The 17,426-nt window shown below is 48.0% G+C and overlaps 1 protein-coding gene across 1 annotated transcript in view; it reads right to left on the bottom strand.

The window, feature by feature from the left end:
* CLCN1 (chloride voltage-gated channel 1) overlaps positions 1-14,312 on the bottom strand; it is a 37,347-nt gene extending 23,035 nt beyond the window's left edge. Inside the window, exons 1-7 of the mRNA XM_025380252.1 lie at positions 14,052-14,312; positions 10,531-10,651; positions 9,568-9,699; positions 8,813-8,941; positions 8,458-8,591; positions 6,921-6,998; positions 5,815-5,893 (exon numbers count right to left, since the gene is read on the bottom strand). Coding sequence (XP_025236037.1) covers positions 5,815-5,893; positions 6,921-6,998; positions 8,458-8,591; positions 8,813-8,941; positions 9,568-9,699; positions 10,531-10,651; positions 14,052-14,231 — 853 coding nt within the window. The 5' untranslated portion in view covers positions 14,232-14,312. The remainder of the gene's footprint in view (positions 1-5,814; positions 5,894-6,920; positions 6,999-8,457; positions 8,592-8,812; positions 8,942-9,567; positions 9,700-10,530; positions 10,652-14,051) is intronic.
* Positions 14,313-17,426: the final 3,114 nt, after the last annotated feature.

Below are 17,426 nucleotides of genomic sequence, written 5' to 3'. Positions count from 1 at the left end.
TCCAGCCTGGGCAACAAGAGTGAAACTCTGTCTCAAAAAAGAAAAGAAAAGAAAAAAACCAAAAAACTAAAAACCTGACTTAAAAGGACCAACGCAAGGGGAAAAGCCAAGAGCCTAGAAGAAGATAAAAACAGTCATGCTTAAGAAAAGTGGGTGAGGCAAAAGGAAAGCTAAGTAGTAGTTCTAAGTAGTACTGTTTCTGAGCGTAGGTGCTGGAGCAGAAATTGAGGGGGTAGATCTACAGAAAAAGAACAAGGGTTGGTAGGGACAAAGTAAGGAATGCCAGTGAGGGCATAAAAAGCAACACTCAAGAGAGGCAAAGAAAAAAAATCTTTCAACATATTAAGAATAAGGGGGGTGGACTTTAATCCGATGCAAAGTAAAAATTGATGACAAAATTACCTAAAACCTAGCTAAGCCTCATCTTTATCAAAAACGAGGAAAAAGAACCAGGGAAATGCAACCATGCACATAATTGGATGAATGGAGATGAGGCCTGACCTCAGGAAACCTTGAACTAGGCCGGTTTGTCCCCTTTCTCTCCATGTGAACAGAGTGAACGCCCTCTTCAGGCAGCATCTCACATCCTAGTAATTTTCTTCTCCCTGTGCTATACTCAAAAGTCACATCTCTTGAATCCCCCAGGACCACCACCTTCTCTTCTATAGGTGACAGTCGACTAGTTACATCAGGTCATTTGCTCCAAGGGGAGGGTGGCCTAATGGTTACATCAGGTCATTTGCACCAGGGGGAGGGTGGCCTAATGGTTACTCCCGAATACAGCAGCTGCTGCAGTTTGGCAGAGGATTTCCAGTGGTCAGTCCCAACTCCCCTTCCCTGGGAAGCCATCCACAATCCTCCTCTTCAGGTCGAAACCATCTGTCCTTCAGCCTGCGCTTTCAGAATTTTGGGTTACTATAGCACTACCACTTTCAGATCCAGATATTTGTTTACATTTCTGAGATCCCCTAGGATTGAAAATTCCTTGGAGGCCGGGTGCAATGGCTCATGCCTGTAATCTCAGCACTTTGGGAGGCCGAGGCGGGTGAATCATGAAGTCAGGAGTTCAAGACCAGCCTGGCCAACTTGGTGAAACCCCATCTCTACTAGAAATACAAAAATTAGTCAGGTGCAGTGGCAGGCACCTATAATCCCAGCTACTTGGGAGGCTGAGGCAGAATAATTGCTTGAACCCAGGAGCCGCAGGTTGTAGTGAGCCAAGATCGCGCCACTATACTCCAGCCTGAGTGACAGAGCAAGACTCCGTCTTGAAAAAAAAAAAGAAAAGAAAATTCCTTGGAAACCAGCACCTAGTACGGTGCCTGGTGCATAATCAGGGCTGAATGTCTATTCTAGGGATGAGCAGGGGAGGAGAGGAAAGGACAGGATGAGGATAAAAGAGAACAGAAGAGAACAGAATTTCAGGAAACAGAGCAAGGCAATGGACAATGTGGGGCAGACAGAGCTTCGTCAGTCACCCCTTCTGCCCTGCTCTTCACATCACATCAGGTAAGCAGCTACCTCTGGGGCCTAAAAGGAGGATTTGACACAGCAGGAATCAGGTAGAGTGAGTCTCTCTCCTTTTCTATACCAGTAACAAAAGCAGTCAGCTTTGATTTGCCTGGGTGTAAACTATCCAACTGATGAATATTTTACAACAATTTTTTTGAAATCCTGGGCTAGGTTTTCTTTCCCATGACGTGGTTCTGGGACACTTTCCCTAGCAGTCTGTCACTGTATGCTCTGGAATGAGAGCTAATTTTAATATTAGCCTGAGCCAAACATAAAATGTGCAGTTAAAAGGAAACAAAGCATTAAAAACAAAAACAGCTTTTGGAAACTCTCCGCTCAGGTTCTGGAACATTGCTCTCTTCTCCCACCCTGGATTCCCTCTCTACCTTCTCTGCTGCTCCTGTGCCTCTGCTCAACCCCAGCCTTTGTCCTTGGTCTCCTATTCCTCCTATTCACAAACACACTTTCTCTCTCAATTTCATGTATGCTCGTGCCATCACCTACACCTATATGCTGCTGATTAGCAAAGCTATGTTCCTGAGCTTCAGACTCGTCAACCCTGCTGCAAAAATGGTATCACCTAGATATGTCACAGAAACATCAAACTGAACACACTCAAAGTGAAATGTATCAGCTAGCTCCTCCCACCAGATCAGTTTCACTTCCCGTATACCCAATCTTGGTTACTAACACCACTATCCACCCAATCGCCCTTGTAGGAAAGCTGGGTGTTAGCCTAGATCCCTCCTCTCTTTTACCCCACACAAAATTAATCACCAAGATGCCAGGCACAGTGGCCCATGCCTGTAACCCCAGCACTTTGGGAGGCCGAGGTGGGTGGATCACGTGAGGCCGGGAGTTTGAGACCAGCCTGGCCGACACGGAAAAACCCCGCTTCTACTAAAAAAAAATACAAAAATTAGCCAGGCATAATGGCATGCGCATGTAGTCCCAGCTACTGGGAGGCTGAGGTGGGAGAATTGCTTGAACCCAGGAGACACAAGTTGCAGTGAGCCAAGATTGCGCCACTGCATTCCAGCCTGGGCCAGAGAGCAAGACCCTCTCTCAAAAAGAAAAAATAAAATTAATCACCAGGTTGTATCAATTTTACTTTCTATCATTCTTCTCTTTCTCTTCTGCCTCTGTCCAGTGCAGTCTCTTATTATACAGCATCAGGACTATGACAATCGTCTTCTTGTTAATCTCGGATTAATCCTGTTAATCCTCAGGCCGATTTTGTCCTGCACACATCTGACAAAGGGATTGGGTGGACACTCAAGGCTGGCCATGTCACTTCCTTGTGCACAAGTCTTTCATGGCTTTAATTCACCCATAACAGCATTTCCCAAAATCAGGTCTGTGAGATACTACAAATCCCACGAGACAGGGTTCTGTGGGAAATGGTGCATTAGAGCTACATTTTGGATATTCCCAATGCGTGTCACCATATCAAATGTTCTGGCAACTTTTTCTTTTTCTTTTCTTTTCTTTTTTTTTTTTTTGAGATGGAGTCTCACTCTGTTGCCCAGGCTGGAGTGCAGTGGCGCAGCCTCGGCTCACTACAACCTCTGCCTCCCAGGTTCAAGCAATTATTCTGCCTTGGCTTCCTGAGTGGCAGAGACTACAGGTACCTGCCACCACACCCAGCTAATTTTTATATTATTAATAGAGGTGGCGTTTCACCATATTGGCCAGGCTGTTCTTGAACTCCTGACCTCGTGATTCGCCCACCTCGGCCTCCCAAAGTGCTGGCATTACGGTCATGAGCCACCGTGCCTGGCCACTGATAACTTTTCTAGTTTCAGAAAGAACTGTCTCTCTAACCAAGCACTTTCCAACTGATTTATAGAACCATTTTTACACATTAGATCTACAAAACCATGAAACACATTTATGCAAATCCTAGTCTAGAGAATAAATTCCATATTCTTATACATAGCCATGAGGGTCTCCATAATTCAGTTCCCCTTTACTTGTCGAGACTCATTTGCTATTATTCCTTCCTCTGTATCCCCTGCTAATACGCAGCTACTGCCCCCATCTTGACTTTGCAATGCTAGTTCCTCTGTCCAGAATACCCTGCCCCCACCATCCTCCTTGCCAGTCCTACTTATTATTCAAGCCTCATATCAAATACCACCTCTTTTGTGACGCTTCATGGGCTCTTGTAGGCAGGTTAGCATAAGGTTCCCACTGCACTTTGCCCCAGCTGCCATTGGGCCACTTTTTCGAGTGGGCTATGACGATAGGTTTGCCTGCCTGTCCAGCCTCTCAACCAGGAGCACCCTGAGTGTGCAAGATCCAGCACAGGGCCTGGCATAGAACGGGAGCAAGATGCTTGTCATTTTAGCAGAATGCTGAATTCTATTTATTTCATTAGTGTAAGAAATTAAGAGCTGACTCCATAATGAATACATCATTTCGATACTAATTTTCCTTTCAGAATTATTCAGTATTCATTTTAAAAAATCAAGTAATGGGCCAGGCACGGTGGCTCACATCTGTAATCCCAGCACTCTGGGAGGCCAAGGTGGGTGGGTCACTTGAGGTCAGGAGTTTGAGAGCAGCCTGGCCAACATGGTGAAACCCCGTCTCTATTAAAAATACAAAAAATTAGCCGGGTGTGATGGTGCGGGCCTGTAATCCCAGCTACTAGGGAGACTGAGGCATGAGAATTGCTTGAACCTCGGAGGCAGAGCTTGCAGTGAGCCAAGATGGTGCCACTGTACTCCAGCCTGGGTGACAGAGCAAGACTCCATCTAAATAAACAAACAAACAAACAACAACAAAAAACCAGGAATGCCACCTGCAAATACCTTTGTCATTTACCATGTAATACAAACAGCCTAAACATAGCACCTTAATTTTTAAGTTCTTAACAATTTCTTGTGTCAACAGCAATGCTTTATCTGTGAATTTTTTCTTCCCTTTTCTAGCACAATGGTTTCAGAACTGTTGCCTGTAACTTCTCTATGATCTTTACCTCTCCCATACTTGACACAGGTCCAAGAAGAACCTTTCTGATTCTTCTCAGAAATTCCAATGTTATCAGGAAAATGCAAATTCTCTTCACATTAAGAGAATCTGGCTGATTGAAACAAAATAACAAAAGTCTCCCAGTCTAAAAATATTCTTTAGACCTCCTGGATTTGAAAGGCTAAAGAGTAAATAAAGGTGAAAGTGGGTACAAATGTAAGTGTGAACGTTTAACATGTGCAAAAATCCAAATACACTATCCTCCACTGACAAGGATTAGTGATTTTAATGAGTAGAGCTGAGGACAGAAATGTAAACAGGATGCTTGCTGGTATGCTTGCTAACTTGGGCTCCTAAGTCTGTGCTTTGCCACAGTGTTTGCATAAGTTAGATCATGCATTTGCATTAACTTTAAACTCTTCTCCATTTATCATTCCTGCGCCAAGTCATTTTAGTTCCCTGGAAGACTCTATGAAAAGATTGCTTAACATTTCCATAACTGAAAAGAAACCTCTAACAGTGGGTCTTTTAAGAAGCAAATGCCCTTCCTACAATTTTGTTTCTTCACATATCTACTTAGTGTCCTTTTTATTATCAATGAATCCAATGAATGACCTGTATAATTCTGCCCTGCTAATCTAGCGTTAATTGATTTTGATGAGTCAATACACAGATACGACTGCTTTCTCCGACTACATCCATTTGTTAATCATCCATGATAAGGAAAATAATCTGAGAAATCACTATTTGCCTTATACTTGGAGAAAGAGCTAAACTTAACTTTAAATTGCTATCAAGGGACATTTATCCTTTGAAACTCTCCTAACTATTCTTCACTAAAAGCTTACCATTAATCTAAATAAGGTCTACCTGAATTCCCATGCAATTAGTAAAGCACAACAAAATGTGGGTTTTTCCCTTGAAGGAGGAAGTTCATAGAGTTCTCCGTTAGAGATGTCATCAGCGTAGGGCAAAAACATCCAACAATACAAACAGGTTTTAAAATAATTAAGGGAGCCACGGAGACTGCCTTGGTTTTAATTCCCAGCTTGGACCTTACTAACAGAATGAACTTGCTCAAGTCACTCTCCCTCTCTGTAATTCAGTTCTCTCCTCTTCCTCCTCTGGAATATCAGTCTCATATGGCTTTGGCCAGGAGTAAAAGTAAGTGCTTAGAACGTTGCCTGGCACATAGCAAATGCTTACTAAAAGTCAGCTATTCTTGTAAATAACCTGGTAATACCAGCACTTATGGATACTGATTCAAACTGTTTTGGGAGTCAGGCCAGGCAAGATGATTGATGGGGGAGGGGGCCAATCACTTGCCTCCAAGTGGTGTCCCAAAACAACAGCCGACTCCCACAGCACAGCCCACCGTCAGGATATCAGAGTAGTAGTATGGCTGCTACTAGGGGAGAGACAGACAGAGAGACAAATGGAAGAGAGGGAGGTGGGCAGGCAGAGGACAGGAAAACAAGCAGGGATGGGGAATAAGGCAGAATGAGAGGCCTAAGTCACAAGTAGTCCTTGTGGTCCCATGTCCCCTATGATTCCCAGGCCAAGAGAAACTCAGTGAGTTTGGCAAAAAGGAATTAACCTCATAGCACAGCACCGAAATGAAATAGAAAGTAGAAAATGAAATAAAAGTTAGGCAAATATATGCCAGGCATATATATCAACAAATGATAAGCAGAAAAGAGAGCAAGAACTCCAGAAAGCAGTACTAATACGTCCTGCACCACACAGCAAGCAGTCTCAAAAGAATACACAGCCCTTTGGTGAAAAAATACAGGTATCTGGATCCTAGGGGCTGTGATCCACAGCCATTCCCCGGATGCCCACTCCAAAGCTTGTGGCAGCCACCCAAAACCCCCTTCTAAGTCTTGCTTAGGCAATCGGGATAGGGAGGAAGTGCAACTTGCCTCCAACACGGGCTGCAAAGCAGCATCCCACGCCCACCGCACAGGCCGACACCAGGAGGTCAAGCTGCCCAGGCACGGTCTGCAACAGAGAAGCACGCGGGACAAGGGGGTGGAGGGGTGGGGCAGGCGGGGCGTATGTAAGAGGTGGGGTGAGGGATTGGGAGCTACACAGGGAAGGGGGAGCACAAGAGGGAAACGTGGAGGGAAACTGACACAGGGGGTGGTATGGACTAGCAGGGAGAGCATGGGAGCAGACCACAGGCCAGCCCTCCATGTGGGGGCACAGGTCAAAGAGGGGTGGGCATTCAGAGGACAGGCACAGGTTAAACAGAGGCATTTATGTGGCTAGGGTAGGCGGACAGGGGGACGAGGAAGGGAGCGTGGATTAGTGCGATGCTCCTTCAGCACCACAGCCAGCCCAGAGCAGAGGCAGCCCTCCCAACACCCTGGACACACAGCCGGACTCCTTCTACCACCTGGCCCTGGCTCATTTCGCTGTCTCAACCTTACCTCATACACCCCACAGAACACAGACATGAACTTGCTGAGGACAGCAGCACAGATGCTGGCAATGTGGACGAAGGGGCCCTGGGGGAGGGGGAGCAAGGGGGCGGAGGTCAGAGGCCAGATGTAGGCTCTGCAGCACTCACTGGACTAACATTCCTTACTCCGGGCACTGTGCCAGGGGCTGCAAATACAGGAGTTACGCAGAGGTCCCGTCCTCATGAGGCCTCATCCCAGGGAGGAGGAAGACGAGAAACCAGTGTATTTCTCCTCTCCAGAGAGCAAGGGTGGCGGAGGGTGGGAGGGCACGTGTTTAGAGGAAAGAGCCTGAGGAGCCTCCCTCAAGCAGGGCTCTGAATGATAGGCGGGAGGGAGCCACGCAGATGTCAGGAGGAAGAATGTTCCAGGCTGGGAAAACAGCACACAGGGGCCCTGAGGGGCCCAGGGCAGAGTGACTGAGGGACAGAAAGGAAACCTGTGAGCCAAACACAGGGAAGCGGGGGCAGAGGCCTGGAGAGAGGAGCAGCCGGAGTTCAGGGTCTCGAAGGCCATGTAAGAAGCTCCGATTAGGCCGGGGCGTGGTGGCGCATACCTGTAATCCCAGCACTTTGCAAGGCCAAGGCGGGCGGTCACCTGAGGTCAGGAGTTTGAGACCAGCCTGACCAATATGGTGAAACCCTATCTCTACTAAAAATACAAAAATTAGCCGGATGCGTTGGCTTTTGCCTGTAGTCCCAGCTACTCGGGAGGCTGAGGCGGGAGAATCGCTTGAACCTGGGAGGTGGAGGTTGCAGTGAGCCGAGATCGCACCACTGCACTCCAGCTTGGGCAAGCGAGCTAGACACTGTCTCAACAACAACAACAAAAAAACTTTCAATTTTATTTTAAGAGGCATGGAAAGCCTTAAGAAGTTTTTGACCAGGGGTCAGATGAGGCTGATCCCATTTTTAAAAGATGCCTCTGGCTGCTGGGTGGAATATGGCAGTAGGGGGCAAAGGTGCACACCAGCAGAGAACAGAAGGAGGCTGCACCCTACTGAGCAACCTTGAAAATAGCACAGCCTCATTCTCAGTCCTGGTTTTCTCAGATTCAAGCAAAGGAATTGGTCTGGATGATCTCTAAGACAGTGTTCTCAACCAGGGGAGATTTTGTCCCCCAGGGTCCATATGGCAATGTCTGAGGACATGCTGGTGTCACAACTGGGGGATGCTGCTGGGCATCTAGGAAGGGTCAGAGGCCAGCAATGCTGCCAAGTCCCCTCCACTGCGCAGAACAGCCTCCGACAGCACAGAGTTATCCCGCCCCAAATGTCAGGGGTGTCCAGGCTGAGAGCCTGCTCCAAGCTCCCCAGGCTGTGCGGCTTTTGTCATTGGACCCCAGGTGGAGGACCTTCCAAAGCACTTCCCCTTCCTAGTGTCCCCTGGCCCTGGCCTTGGTCCTGTCCCTCTGATCCTCTTCCACTCCCAGAGCTCCCTCTAGAGTTGGTACCACCCTGGCTCCTGAGGGCCCTTCCCAGCTCTTGCTTCTGTCATGCCAGACCTACCTCTTTCCCCACGGGGATGCCACTGCCCAGGCCCGCAGTCAGGGCGACAACCTTGGCCACAAAGGCTTTTATTGTGAGGTATTCCTTCAGGACAACCCCACGAAGTATTGTCTTCATTTCAGGGATTCCAGAGCCTAAAAGCGTTGAAAGATTATGTGCGGAGTCAAGGTGGAGGTTAAAAGGGAGATGACTGTTCAGAATATGGGAATGGGAATTGGAGAGGGCTGAAGAGGCAGTGGTGGGGAGGATGGGGCCAGGCAGCACCGGACTGTGGGTGGGGCTGGATGGTGGGGGAGACAGACAGGGCCCCTCTCAGGCCACCCAGCTCAGGCTGAGTCTGGTGGCAAGTTCTCACCAACAGCCTGGGGAGAGATGAGGTGGCAGAAGAGGGCGCTGAAGAGGATGAGGACGAGTGGGAAGGTGACCCAGACCAGGAACTGCAGAGGAAGGCTGGGCCGCATCTGCGCGTAGGACCACTTGTAGGCTGCGGAGACACATGCCTGGGGTTAGGCAGAGCGTGGCTGAGCAGCTGTGTCCACAGCACCAGGAAGTATACCTGGCGTGTTCTCAGGCCGTGCTCATTCTGTGTGCCCCTTCCAAGATGGTGCTGCTCTCATTTGACACATGGGAAGCCTGAGTTATGGGAGGTGATGTGGCCTGTTCCAGTTGGTAGTTGGTGGCTGTGTCATGAATCCCACTGGAGTTTTGACTTCTCCCTTGCCTTCCCCTCACCCTGCCCTGGTGTGGTGGTTAGCATGGGACCAGCTAGAACAGATCTGGCCCTTGAAGGGCTGGAGGACTGGGTGTGACCAACCACCCGGTGTGCCCAGAACCAAGGGGCTTCCTGGGATTCAGGATGTTCAGTGCTGAAACTGGGAAAGTCCCTGGGAAACTGGGGCAAGTTGGTTACCCTATTAGAGGGCATCCACTGTTTGGGTGGCAGTGAGTGGAGGGGCGTAAGAAGTGGAGCAGGGCTAGGTCTGGTCTTTTCTGGGCCTGGAGTCCCACCTGATCCCTCTCTGTGCAACATTCGTTTCCCATAACACACCCTGCTTACCCTAGGTAGAAACTCCAGAAACAGCTGTGGGCAAAGGTCCAGGTTAAACCTACCCTGAAGGCTTTTGGCACTGACGTAGTCCATGCACCAGCTGACCAGAGCCATCAGCAGTCCCAGAAGCACCAGAAAGATCCAGTCTTCCCCTAACTTTCTTCTCACCACCTGTCCCACGCGGCGGACACAATCTAGGAAGAGATGAGGGGAATAAAAGAAAAAAAAAAAACATATATATATATATATATATATATATATATATATAGAGAGAGAGAGAGAGAGAGAGAGAGAGAGAGAAAGAGAGAGAGAGAGAGAGAGAGAGAGAGAGAGAGAGAGAGAACAGCTAACCAGTCACTACTTTGGGTGCTAGACCCAAGATGGGAGGGCAAGCTTTGGGTCCTCAGGGTCCATACATCTTACGCACTGAGTTTCTCATTACCCCTCTGCTGATCGCTGCTCTGGCCCCGGCAAAAGGCACCAAAGTCCAATTCCCCATGAATACTTGAATTTCTTTCTAAAACTCATTTCTTGAAGTTGTGGGAGGAATAACAGGGAATAGGCAAAGTGCAAAGGAGGTGGAGAGAGGTGCCTTTTCCTTAATACTTAGAGGGGCCAAGCATGGTGGCTCACACCTCTGATCCCAGGACTTTGGGAGGCTAAGGCGGGAGGATTGCTTGATGCCAGGAGTTCAAGACCAGCCTCAGCATCTCTACAAAAAAGGTTTTAAAATTAGCTGGGCATGGTGGCATGTGCTTATAGTTTTAGTTACTGGAGAGGCTGAGGCAGGAGGATCACTTGAGCCCAGGAGTTCTAGGCTGCAGTGAGCTATGGTCACTCCACTGCACTTCAGTCTGAATGACAGAGTGAGACCCTGTCTCTTAAAAAAAAAAAAAAAAAAAAAAAAAGGTAGAGTTTTTGTAGCAGGGAAAAGAGTACGTATGTGCAACGGGATGACCAAGTTATTCTCCTAATCCCTATACCTCTTTCTACTCCAGATTTATTTATTCCTCAGTCCCCATCACCTTGACATTTGGAATAGTGATCCTCATCCTTGCTGTCCACAGTAGAACTGGAGCCCGTCTTCTTGGGCATCCCTATGTCCCGCTCCCTGTCTGAGAATTGTTCTTTGTGATGGCCATAAATCTGGACAGAGAGAGAATGATCAGTGTCTGCCTTGTTGAAGAGTAAAAAAAAATAATAGACAGAGGGCAGCAGACAGACTCACAGAAGAAAAGAGCAGCAGCTTTTTTGAATTCTGGGAGTTGACTGCATGCAGGGTGACTTTGTGGTCATCCCTGCCCTCTAGTCTCCACCCTCCATTTCCACATTTCCCACCCTTTCCCTTGTCCATTCATCCTACCTTCTCTCCACCCATTCTCCAACCTGTACTCACCTTGACCCAAGGTAACCTTTATAAAGGAGGCCAGTTTCTGCTTTGAAGCAGAGGTACAGGACTGTGCTGAACCCAGCAGCCCATATCAATCAGGTGTTTTGTGTCACTGCTTTCTGTATGTCTCACAATTTCCCCAGACCACCTGCATTAACTTTCCTCCTATATGAATGGTGAGGACAGACTGGGTTATCAGGGCAGTCTTGGTTGCACTTTGCCTTGGGGTGTCTAGCCTTACCTGAGGCGCCTCAGGTCCTCTGTCAAGCTTCAAGCCCATCTACCTCATCTCCCAGCGCTTGTATGCACACACAGGAACTAGCTCGAAAAGGCAGGTCAATCTACTTCTTCCTACAGCCAGATAATTAGACCCCCACCTGCCCTACATGTGAAGGGGGCAGAGCAGCTTCCTCAGATCTGGTGGCCCTCCACTTCCATCCCGAGACAGAGCACGTGTGTCTGTGTGGAGTATGCAACAGCTCAAACTGCTTTTAGCCTGCCCCACTCCCACTGCACTAACCGTCCTCTGGGGCCAGGGTCAGTCCAGGCCATGTTGCTGGATTCTGGGAGAGCCTGAGTAGAAGAGATCTGATTTCACAATATGAGCAGCATTTTACGCCGCAGTCCTGAACAGGCACACGCACGAATTACCCTGCTCATGGCTGTTTGTCTTCTGGGTTAGTGACCGAGGAAGGCAGTGTTTCCTTCCAAACCCTACCTGGGACCCAGAGAGAGAAGATACTTCCCACTGGAAGTCAGACAGCTGAGGCTGTCTCAGCTCCTCGAGGCCCCAGGCCGGTGGAGACGAGGAAGGGGGTTGCTTCATATCATCATACCTGGGCTGGGAAAACACTTCAAGGGCCAGATCTGTTCTAGCTGGTCCCATGCTAACCACCACACCAGGGCAGGGTGAGGGGAGGGCAAGGGAGAAGTCAAAACTCAAGTCTACAAGTGATACAATGTCTGGGATTTGTTAAAAAGTATTCCACCGTGTAAGCCAGGCTCGGTGGCTCACGCTTATAATCCCAGCACTTTAGGAGCCTGAGGCGGGCAGGTCACCTGAGGTCAGGAGTTCGAGATCAGCCTGACCAACATGGAGAAACCCCGTCTCTACTAAAAATACAAAACTTAGCCAGGCATGGTGGCGCATGCCTGTAATCTCACCTACTCAGGAGGCGGAGGCAGAAGAATCGCTTGAACCCGGGAGGCGGAGGTTGCGGTGAGCTGAGATCGCGCCATTGCAACTCTAGCCTGGGCAACAAGAGCGAAACTCCATCTCAAAGAAAAACAAACAAACAAACAAAAGTATTCCACAGTGTGTAGAGGGGTGAGGGTGGGGAAGGGGAGAACAGATGTAACAATAGTGACAAAACGTTGATAACTGGGGGGTTCTTGGGGCTTCACTATACCATTCTGTTTTTGTGTAAGTCTGAATTTTCCATAATAAAAATGAAACAAAGAAAAACTAATCCAAACTCTTGTTTGCTTTTGAGACCTGTAGAAAACAGCTCAATTTTACTCCCCAAACTAACCATAGCTTCCCAACACGAGGCTTCATGCTCACCTGGCCAGTCTCCTCACTGTCACCAGGAAGTGCCATAATGGCACTGTTACTCAAGTTGTCATCCCACCCAGATACGACCATGTACATCAGTGAGAGCACAGGGCCGGGGGAGGGGTCTTCCCCCCTACTGATCCCAAATGGTGTTCAAAGGCCTAGTCAGACCCCGCTATCTCCAGGGAACCTTCCCAACGCTCGATACCAGCCTACACTGACCTGTATGTCCCTGTTCTCTACTGGGTCCCTGGTGCTGCCTTTGCAAATACTCCTGGGGGTTGGTCAGAGACTGAGAGCAGATCCTTTTGACCCCCAGTGTTGAGATCCCCTGCACAGCTCATGCCTCAGCTTCCCAGCCCTAAACCTAAAGGAACTGTAGGCTCCCTATTAAAAAATTAATTAATTAATTTAAAAAAGTATTTTAAGTTATGACCAGACGGGGCGCAGTGGCTCACAGTTGTAATTCCAGCACATTGGGAGGCCAAGGTGAGTGAATTACCTGAGGTCAGGAGTTCGAGACCAGCCTGGCCAGCATGGCAAAAACCTGTCTCTACTAAAAGTACAAAAATTTGCCAGGCATGGTGGCAGGTGCCTGTAATCCCAGCTACTCAGGAGGCTGAGGAAAGAGAGTTGCTTGAACCCAGGAGGCAGAGGTCGCAGTGAGTCCAGATAGCACCACTATACTCCAGCATGGGAGACAGAGTGATATTCCATCTCAAAAAAAAAAAAAAAAAAAAAAAGTAAGTTCTGGCCACCTGTCCTCTGGACAAATTCTATCCTCTGTTGTTCTCTGCATTCTTTGGAGGGAGAGGCATACTTACTTATTAGCCATGACCTATCTTTTTCCATGACAATTTCACAACCTTTCCTTTAGTTGTGCCCATCCCCATTCCCCCTTTCCTTGGTGGTCATATCCCACCAATCCCACAGCAGGAGGCTGCCCATCCCTAAACACTCCTAATTAGTCTGCATACTTCTGTTGCTGGGATCACATCTCTGCACTTTTTCAGGTGCCTAACACTTAATAGGTTCTTACTTGATCATCTTGCCACCTAAAAGCTTGATTACATCTCTGCTCATTTTGACGTTGGTAGATCTTTGATCACTGATATGCAATTCAGTCTGTTTTCTACACTTGTCCAGTTCCTTTCTTCTGCCTTTCACAGAAAGATTCGTGTGTTTGTGTATTCTGCAGAGGGTCACAGAGGCAGAAATCTGGCAGTGTCTGCCTGTGGGTGAGGGTGTAGGAGACAGCTCCCAGCACACTGCAGTGTGGGCTCCTACGCAATCCACTCCACGTAGGTTATGTAAGCACGAGCTATTCGTGCATGTGAGGCTCTGCTGTTTCCCCATAAGATTCGGGTACTCTGTTGGTAAAGGTTGTATGAAAGTGCATGCATTTCTCTCTAAGTGCATATTTAGGTGAGCCCAGATTTCCAAAGATTTTCATATTTTGAACACATTACCATGTACTTGTTTTTTAAGTTAAAAAAATGTGACACTGCTCCCTCTTTTTACCCAATTCCTAATTTTCACCAGTCTCTGGCACCACTGTCTCCCCTCATCCGTGGCTCCCCTCTCCCCTTATAGCACTTTACCTGTGTGGGGTGGACGTTGTGGCGGGGGCCTGCATCCTTCCGGAGCCTGTGCTGGAGGCCCCCGTTCTCAGAGGGCAGTCCGTAGCTGGTGCAGTGTTCAAAGGGCATATACTGGTACTGGGGGTCACTCCCCCACCAGCTTTGTTCACCCCCACGCTGCTGTGACCGGGATTGCTCCATGTTCCCTCCCCCCGAGCCCCGGCCAGGCCTTGGCCTGCTTGCCCCTGTCCTTCCCCCAGTGTAGCTCCTTAAGCCTCTGCTCTTGCTGTCCCCAAGGCGTCTGGGGCAGCATGCCCACCTCCAGCTATTTATAGCCCCTTCTCCGTCACATGATCCCCCACTGCCACATCTGATCTGCTTGGGGTCGAAGCAGGTGTGAGTGCAGTGCGGGGGTGGGGGTTGGGATGAGGACCTGAGGGACAGCCCCACAGGGGATTCCCTCTGCTGAGCCAGTGGCATTGTCCCCCTCCTTAGTCACCAGTAGTAGACTTCCAGCTCCATGTCACTGGCCCCTCTATAAATATCGCCTGGATCTGGATGAGAAACTGCTGAGTATGCTCTCAAACCTATGTGTAGAGCCGGATCTGCATGGAAGCCCTCCAGCTGCCCATCTCTCTTCTTCAGGATGCGGAAGGTGAGGGGTGGGTGCTGGATAAAGATGAAGTGACTCGAAGATCTGGAAACACTGGGGCGTTAACTCACCTGGGAGAGTAACTGGTGCCTCTCTGCCACCTCTCCTGGCTGGCTTGTTCCCAACTCTGTGTCCACCCAGGGTTCTGTCTGGCCAGCTCTGCCAGCCCATCCCATGTCCAGCGTTCTTCTCCAGCTCTTTGCCCTCCTGTCTGCCAGAGGCTGCTAATGACAGCTTGGGGGCATCCCCTGATCCCATCCTTATCACCCGCTGGGTGTGGAACGCTTATGGGAAGTGGGAAGTCGGGGGTCGGTAATAGACTTGGGTTCTAGAATTTCTCCCACTTCCCAGACTGTTAGGCGTCAGCCACGCTGCTAACCTGGAGGGACTGAGCTTCCATTTGGACTGTGGAGCGCCCACACTGGCTCCATCAGATAGATTACAGGGGAGATAGCAGGGGAGAATCGAAAGTAGACAAGAGGCACAGGGAAGGGAGAGGTGGCAAAGGAGTGAGGGCTTCTCATGACAAGCCCGACAAACATGAAAGATGATGGGGAAGTGCTCTCTGCTATTCTTCCCTTTTCAGGTCAATAAATACTTTTTGGCCAAGGACAAACTTTTCTTTCTGGCATCACATTATAAAACCAATTTTCCTATGACATATCTTCCCTATGAACTCGTCACTATAGGAGAAAAGTTATGAACTGGGCCGAAGTGAAGTTTAGGATCCATTACCAAGTGGGGTCTGTCCCAGGACAGTCCAAGTTTAGGGACTGCAGGGCAGGGACAGCAAACATCTGGTCTACAATGTGATTTCGACCTAGGCTAAATGGAACCACCCAAAGCAAGAGGGAAGCCAATATCATTAAAAGTACTTTTTCTAGGGCCTCAACATCATTAATCATCAGGAAAATACAAATCAAAATCATAATGCAATATCACCTCATACCTATTAGGATGGCTATCATCAAAAAAGCAAGAAATAGCCAGGTGAGAGGGCTCATGCTTACAATCCCAGCACTGTGGGCGACCAAGACAGGCAGAATGCTTGAGCCCAGCAGTTAGAGACCAGCCTGGCAACATGGGGAGACCCCGTCTCTATAAAAAATACAAAAATTAGCCAGGCATGGTGGTGCATGCCTGTAGTCCCAGCTACTTGGGAGGCTGAGACAAGAGGATCACTCAGGCCCAGGAGGTGGAGGCTGCAGTGAGCTGGGAAGCCACCACTGCACTCCATTCTGGCTGACAGAGTGAGATTATGTCTCAAAATAATAAATGAATAAAAAGATGAGATAAATGTTGGCGAGAATGCAGAGAAAAGGGAACCCTTGTGCACTGTGGGTGGGAACATAAACCGGTATAGTCATTACGAAACAGTACAAAAGTTCCTCAAAAGGTAAAATCAGAACTGCCATATGACTCAGCAACTCCCATATATCGAAAGGAAAGGAAATCAGTATCTTAAAGAAGTATCTGCACTCCCATGTTCATTGCAGCATTATTCGCAATAGCCTAGAAACGGAAAGAACCTAAGTGTCCACTAACAGATGAATAAAGAAAATGTCATGTGTACATAAATATATATAATGGAATACTATTCAGCCCTGACAAAGAAGAAAATTCTACCATTTGTGACAACATAGATGAACTTGGAGGACATTATGCTAAGTCAAAACATGACATTATGCTAAGTCAAAACATGACATTATGCTAAGTCAAAACATTGCAGACGCAAAAAGAAAAATACTGCATGATTGCACTTGTATGTGGAATCTAAAACAGTCAAACTCATAGAAGCAGAAAGTAGAGGGTAGTTGCCAGGGGCTGGGCTGGAGTAGGGGATGGGAGAAAGGGGACATTTGGTCAAAGGATACAAAGGTTCAGTTATACAAGATGAGAAAGTCCTGGAGATCTAATGTACATGGTGACTATAGGTAGTAATACCACATACTTGAAATTTGCTAAGAGGGTAGATCTCGAACGCTCTCACCTCCCTCCACTCCCACAGCAACTATGCGAGGTGATGGATACGGTAACCGGCTTGATTGTGATCATTTCACAATGTATACATATATCAACACATCAAGTTGTACACTGTTGGAGGCCGCACAAATGTTTCTTATGATTAGGCACAATTGAAGCCTGTCAGTAACAGTATGAACCTGTGATCAATTAAGCAGCTGCCCAATCATTACCTCCTCCTTGTTCTTGTTACCCAGTAAATATCAAGGGCTGAGAAGTTTGGGGGGGCTACCTTTGCTCACCAGAAGCAGGGAGTTCTCTTCTCCATGTTGCCTTTCCTTAAAACAGTTTCTTTTGTCTTAAGTTTTCATTTCTACATTCGTCCCTTTGTTTAGTCATAATGACGGTTTCAAGTGGTAACAGTAGTAACTGCTGTAATCATGGTCTCAAGTAGTAGTTGTGGCAGTCAGCCACAGTACACCTTAAATATGTATAATTTCTATTTGTCAATTATACACCAATATAGCTTAAAAAAAATCTGCTCTAACAACAGTCCTACAAACCTCAAGGCCTATAAATCTCTCCAAAAAATTACAAGTGAATTGAGAAACTAAAGATTCTGTGATGATACCCACCTTTTCTGCAGGCAGAAAATAAGGACAGACATCTATGGGACTGGTATGAGCAGAAAGGATTACTTTCTTAATAAAGAAAATAGAATCCATGGGTTCCGCCCTCCCTCCGCGCCTCTACCCTGGCTGCTGCATGGGAGAGAGGCTGAG

This window comes from Theropithecus gelada, chromosome 3 (assembly GCF_003255815.1).
Source record: "Theropithecus gelada isolate Dixy chromosome 3, Tgel_1.0, whole genome shotgun sequence".
Lineage (NCBI taxonomy): Eukaryota > Metazoa > Chordata > Mammalia > Primates > Cercopithecidae > Theropithecus > Theropithecus gelada.
Note: the sequence above shows the minus strand (reverse complement) of the source record. Positions and strands in the feature narration are given on the sequence as shown.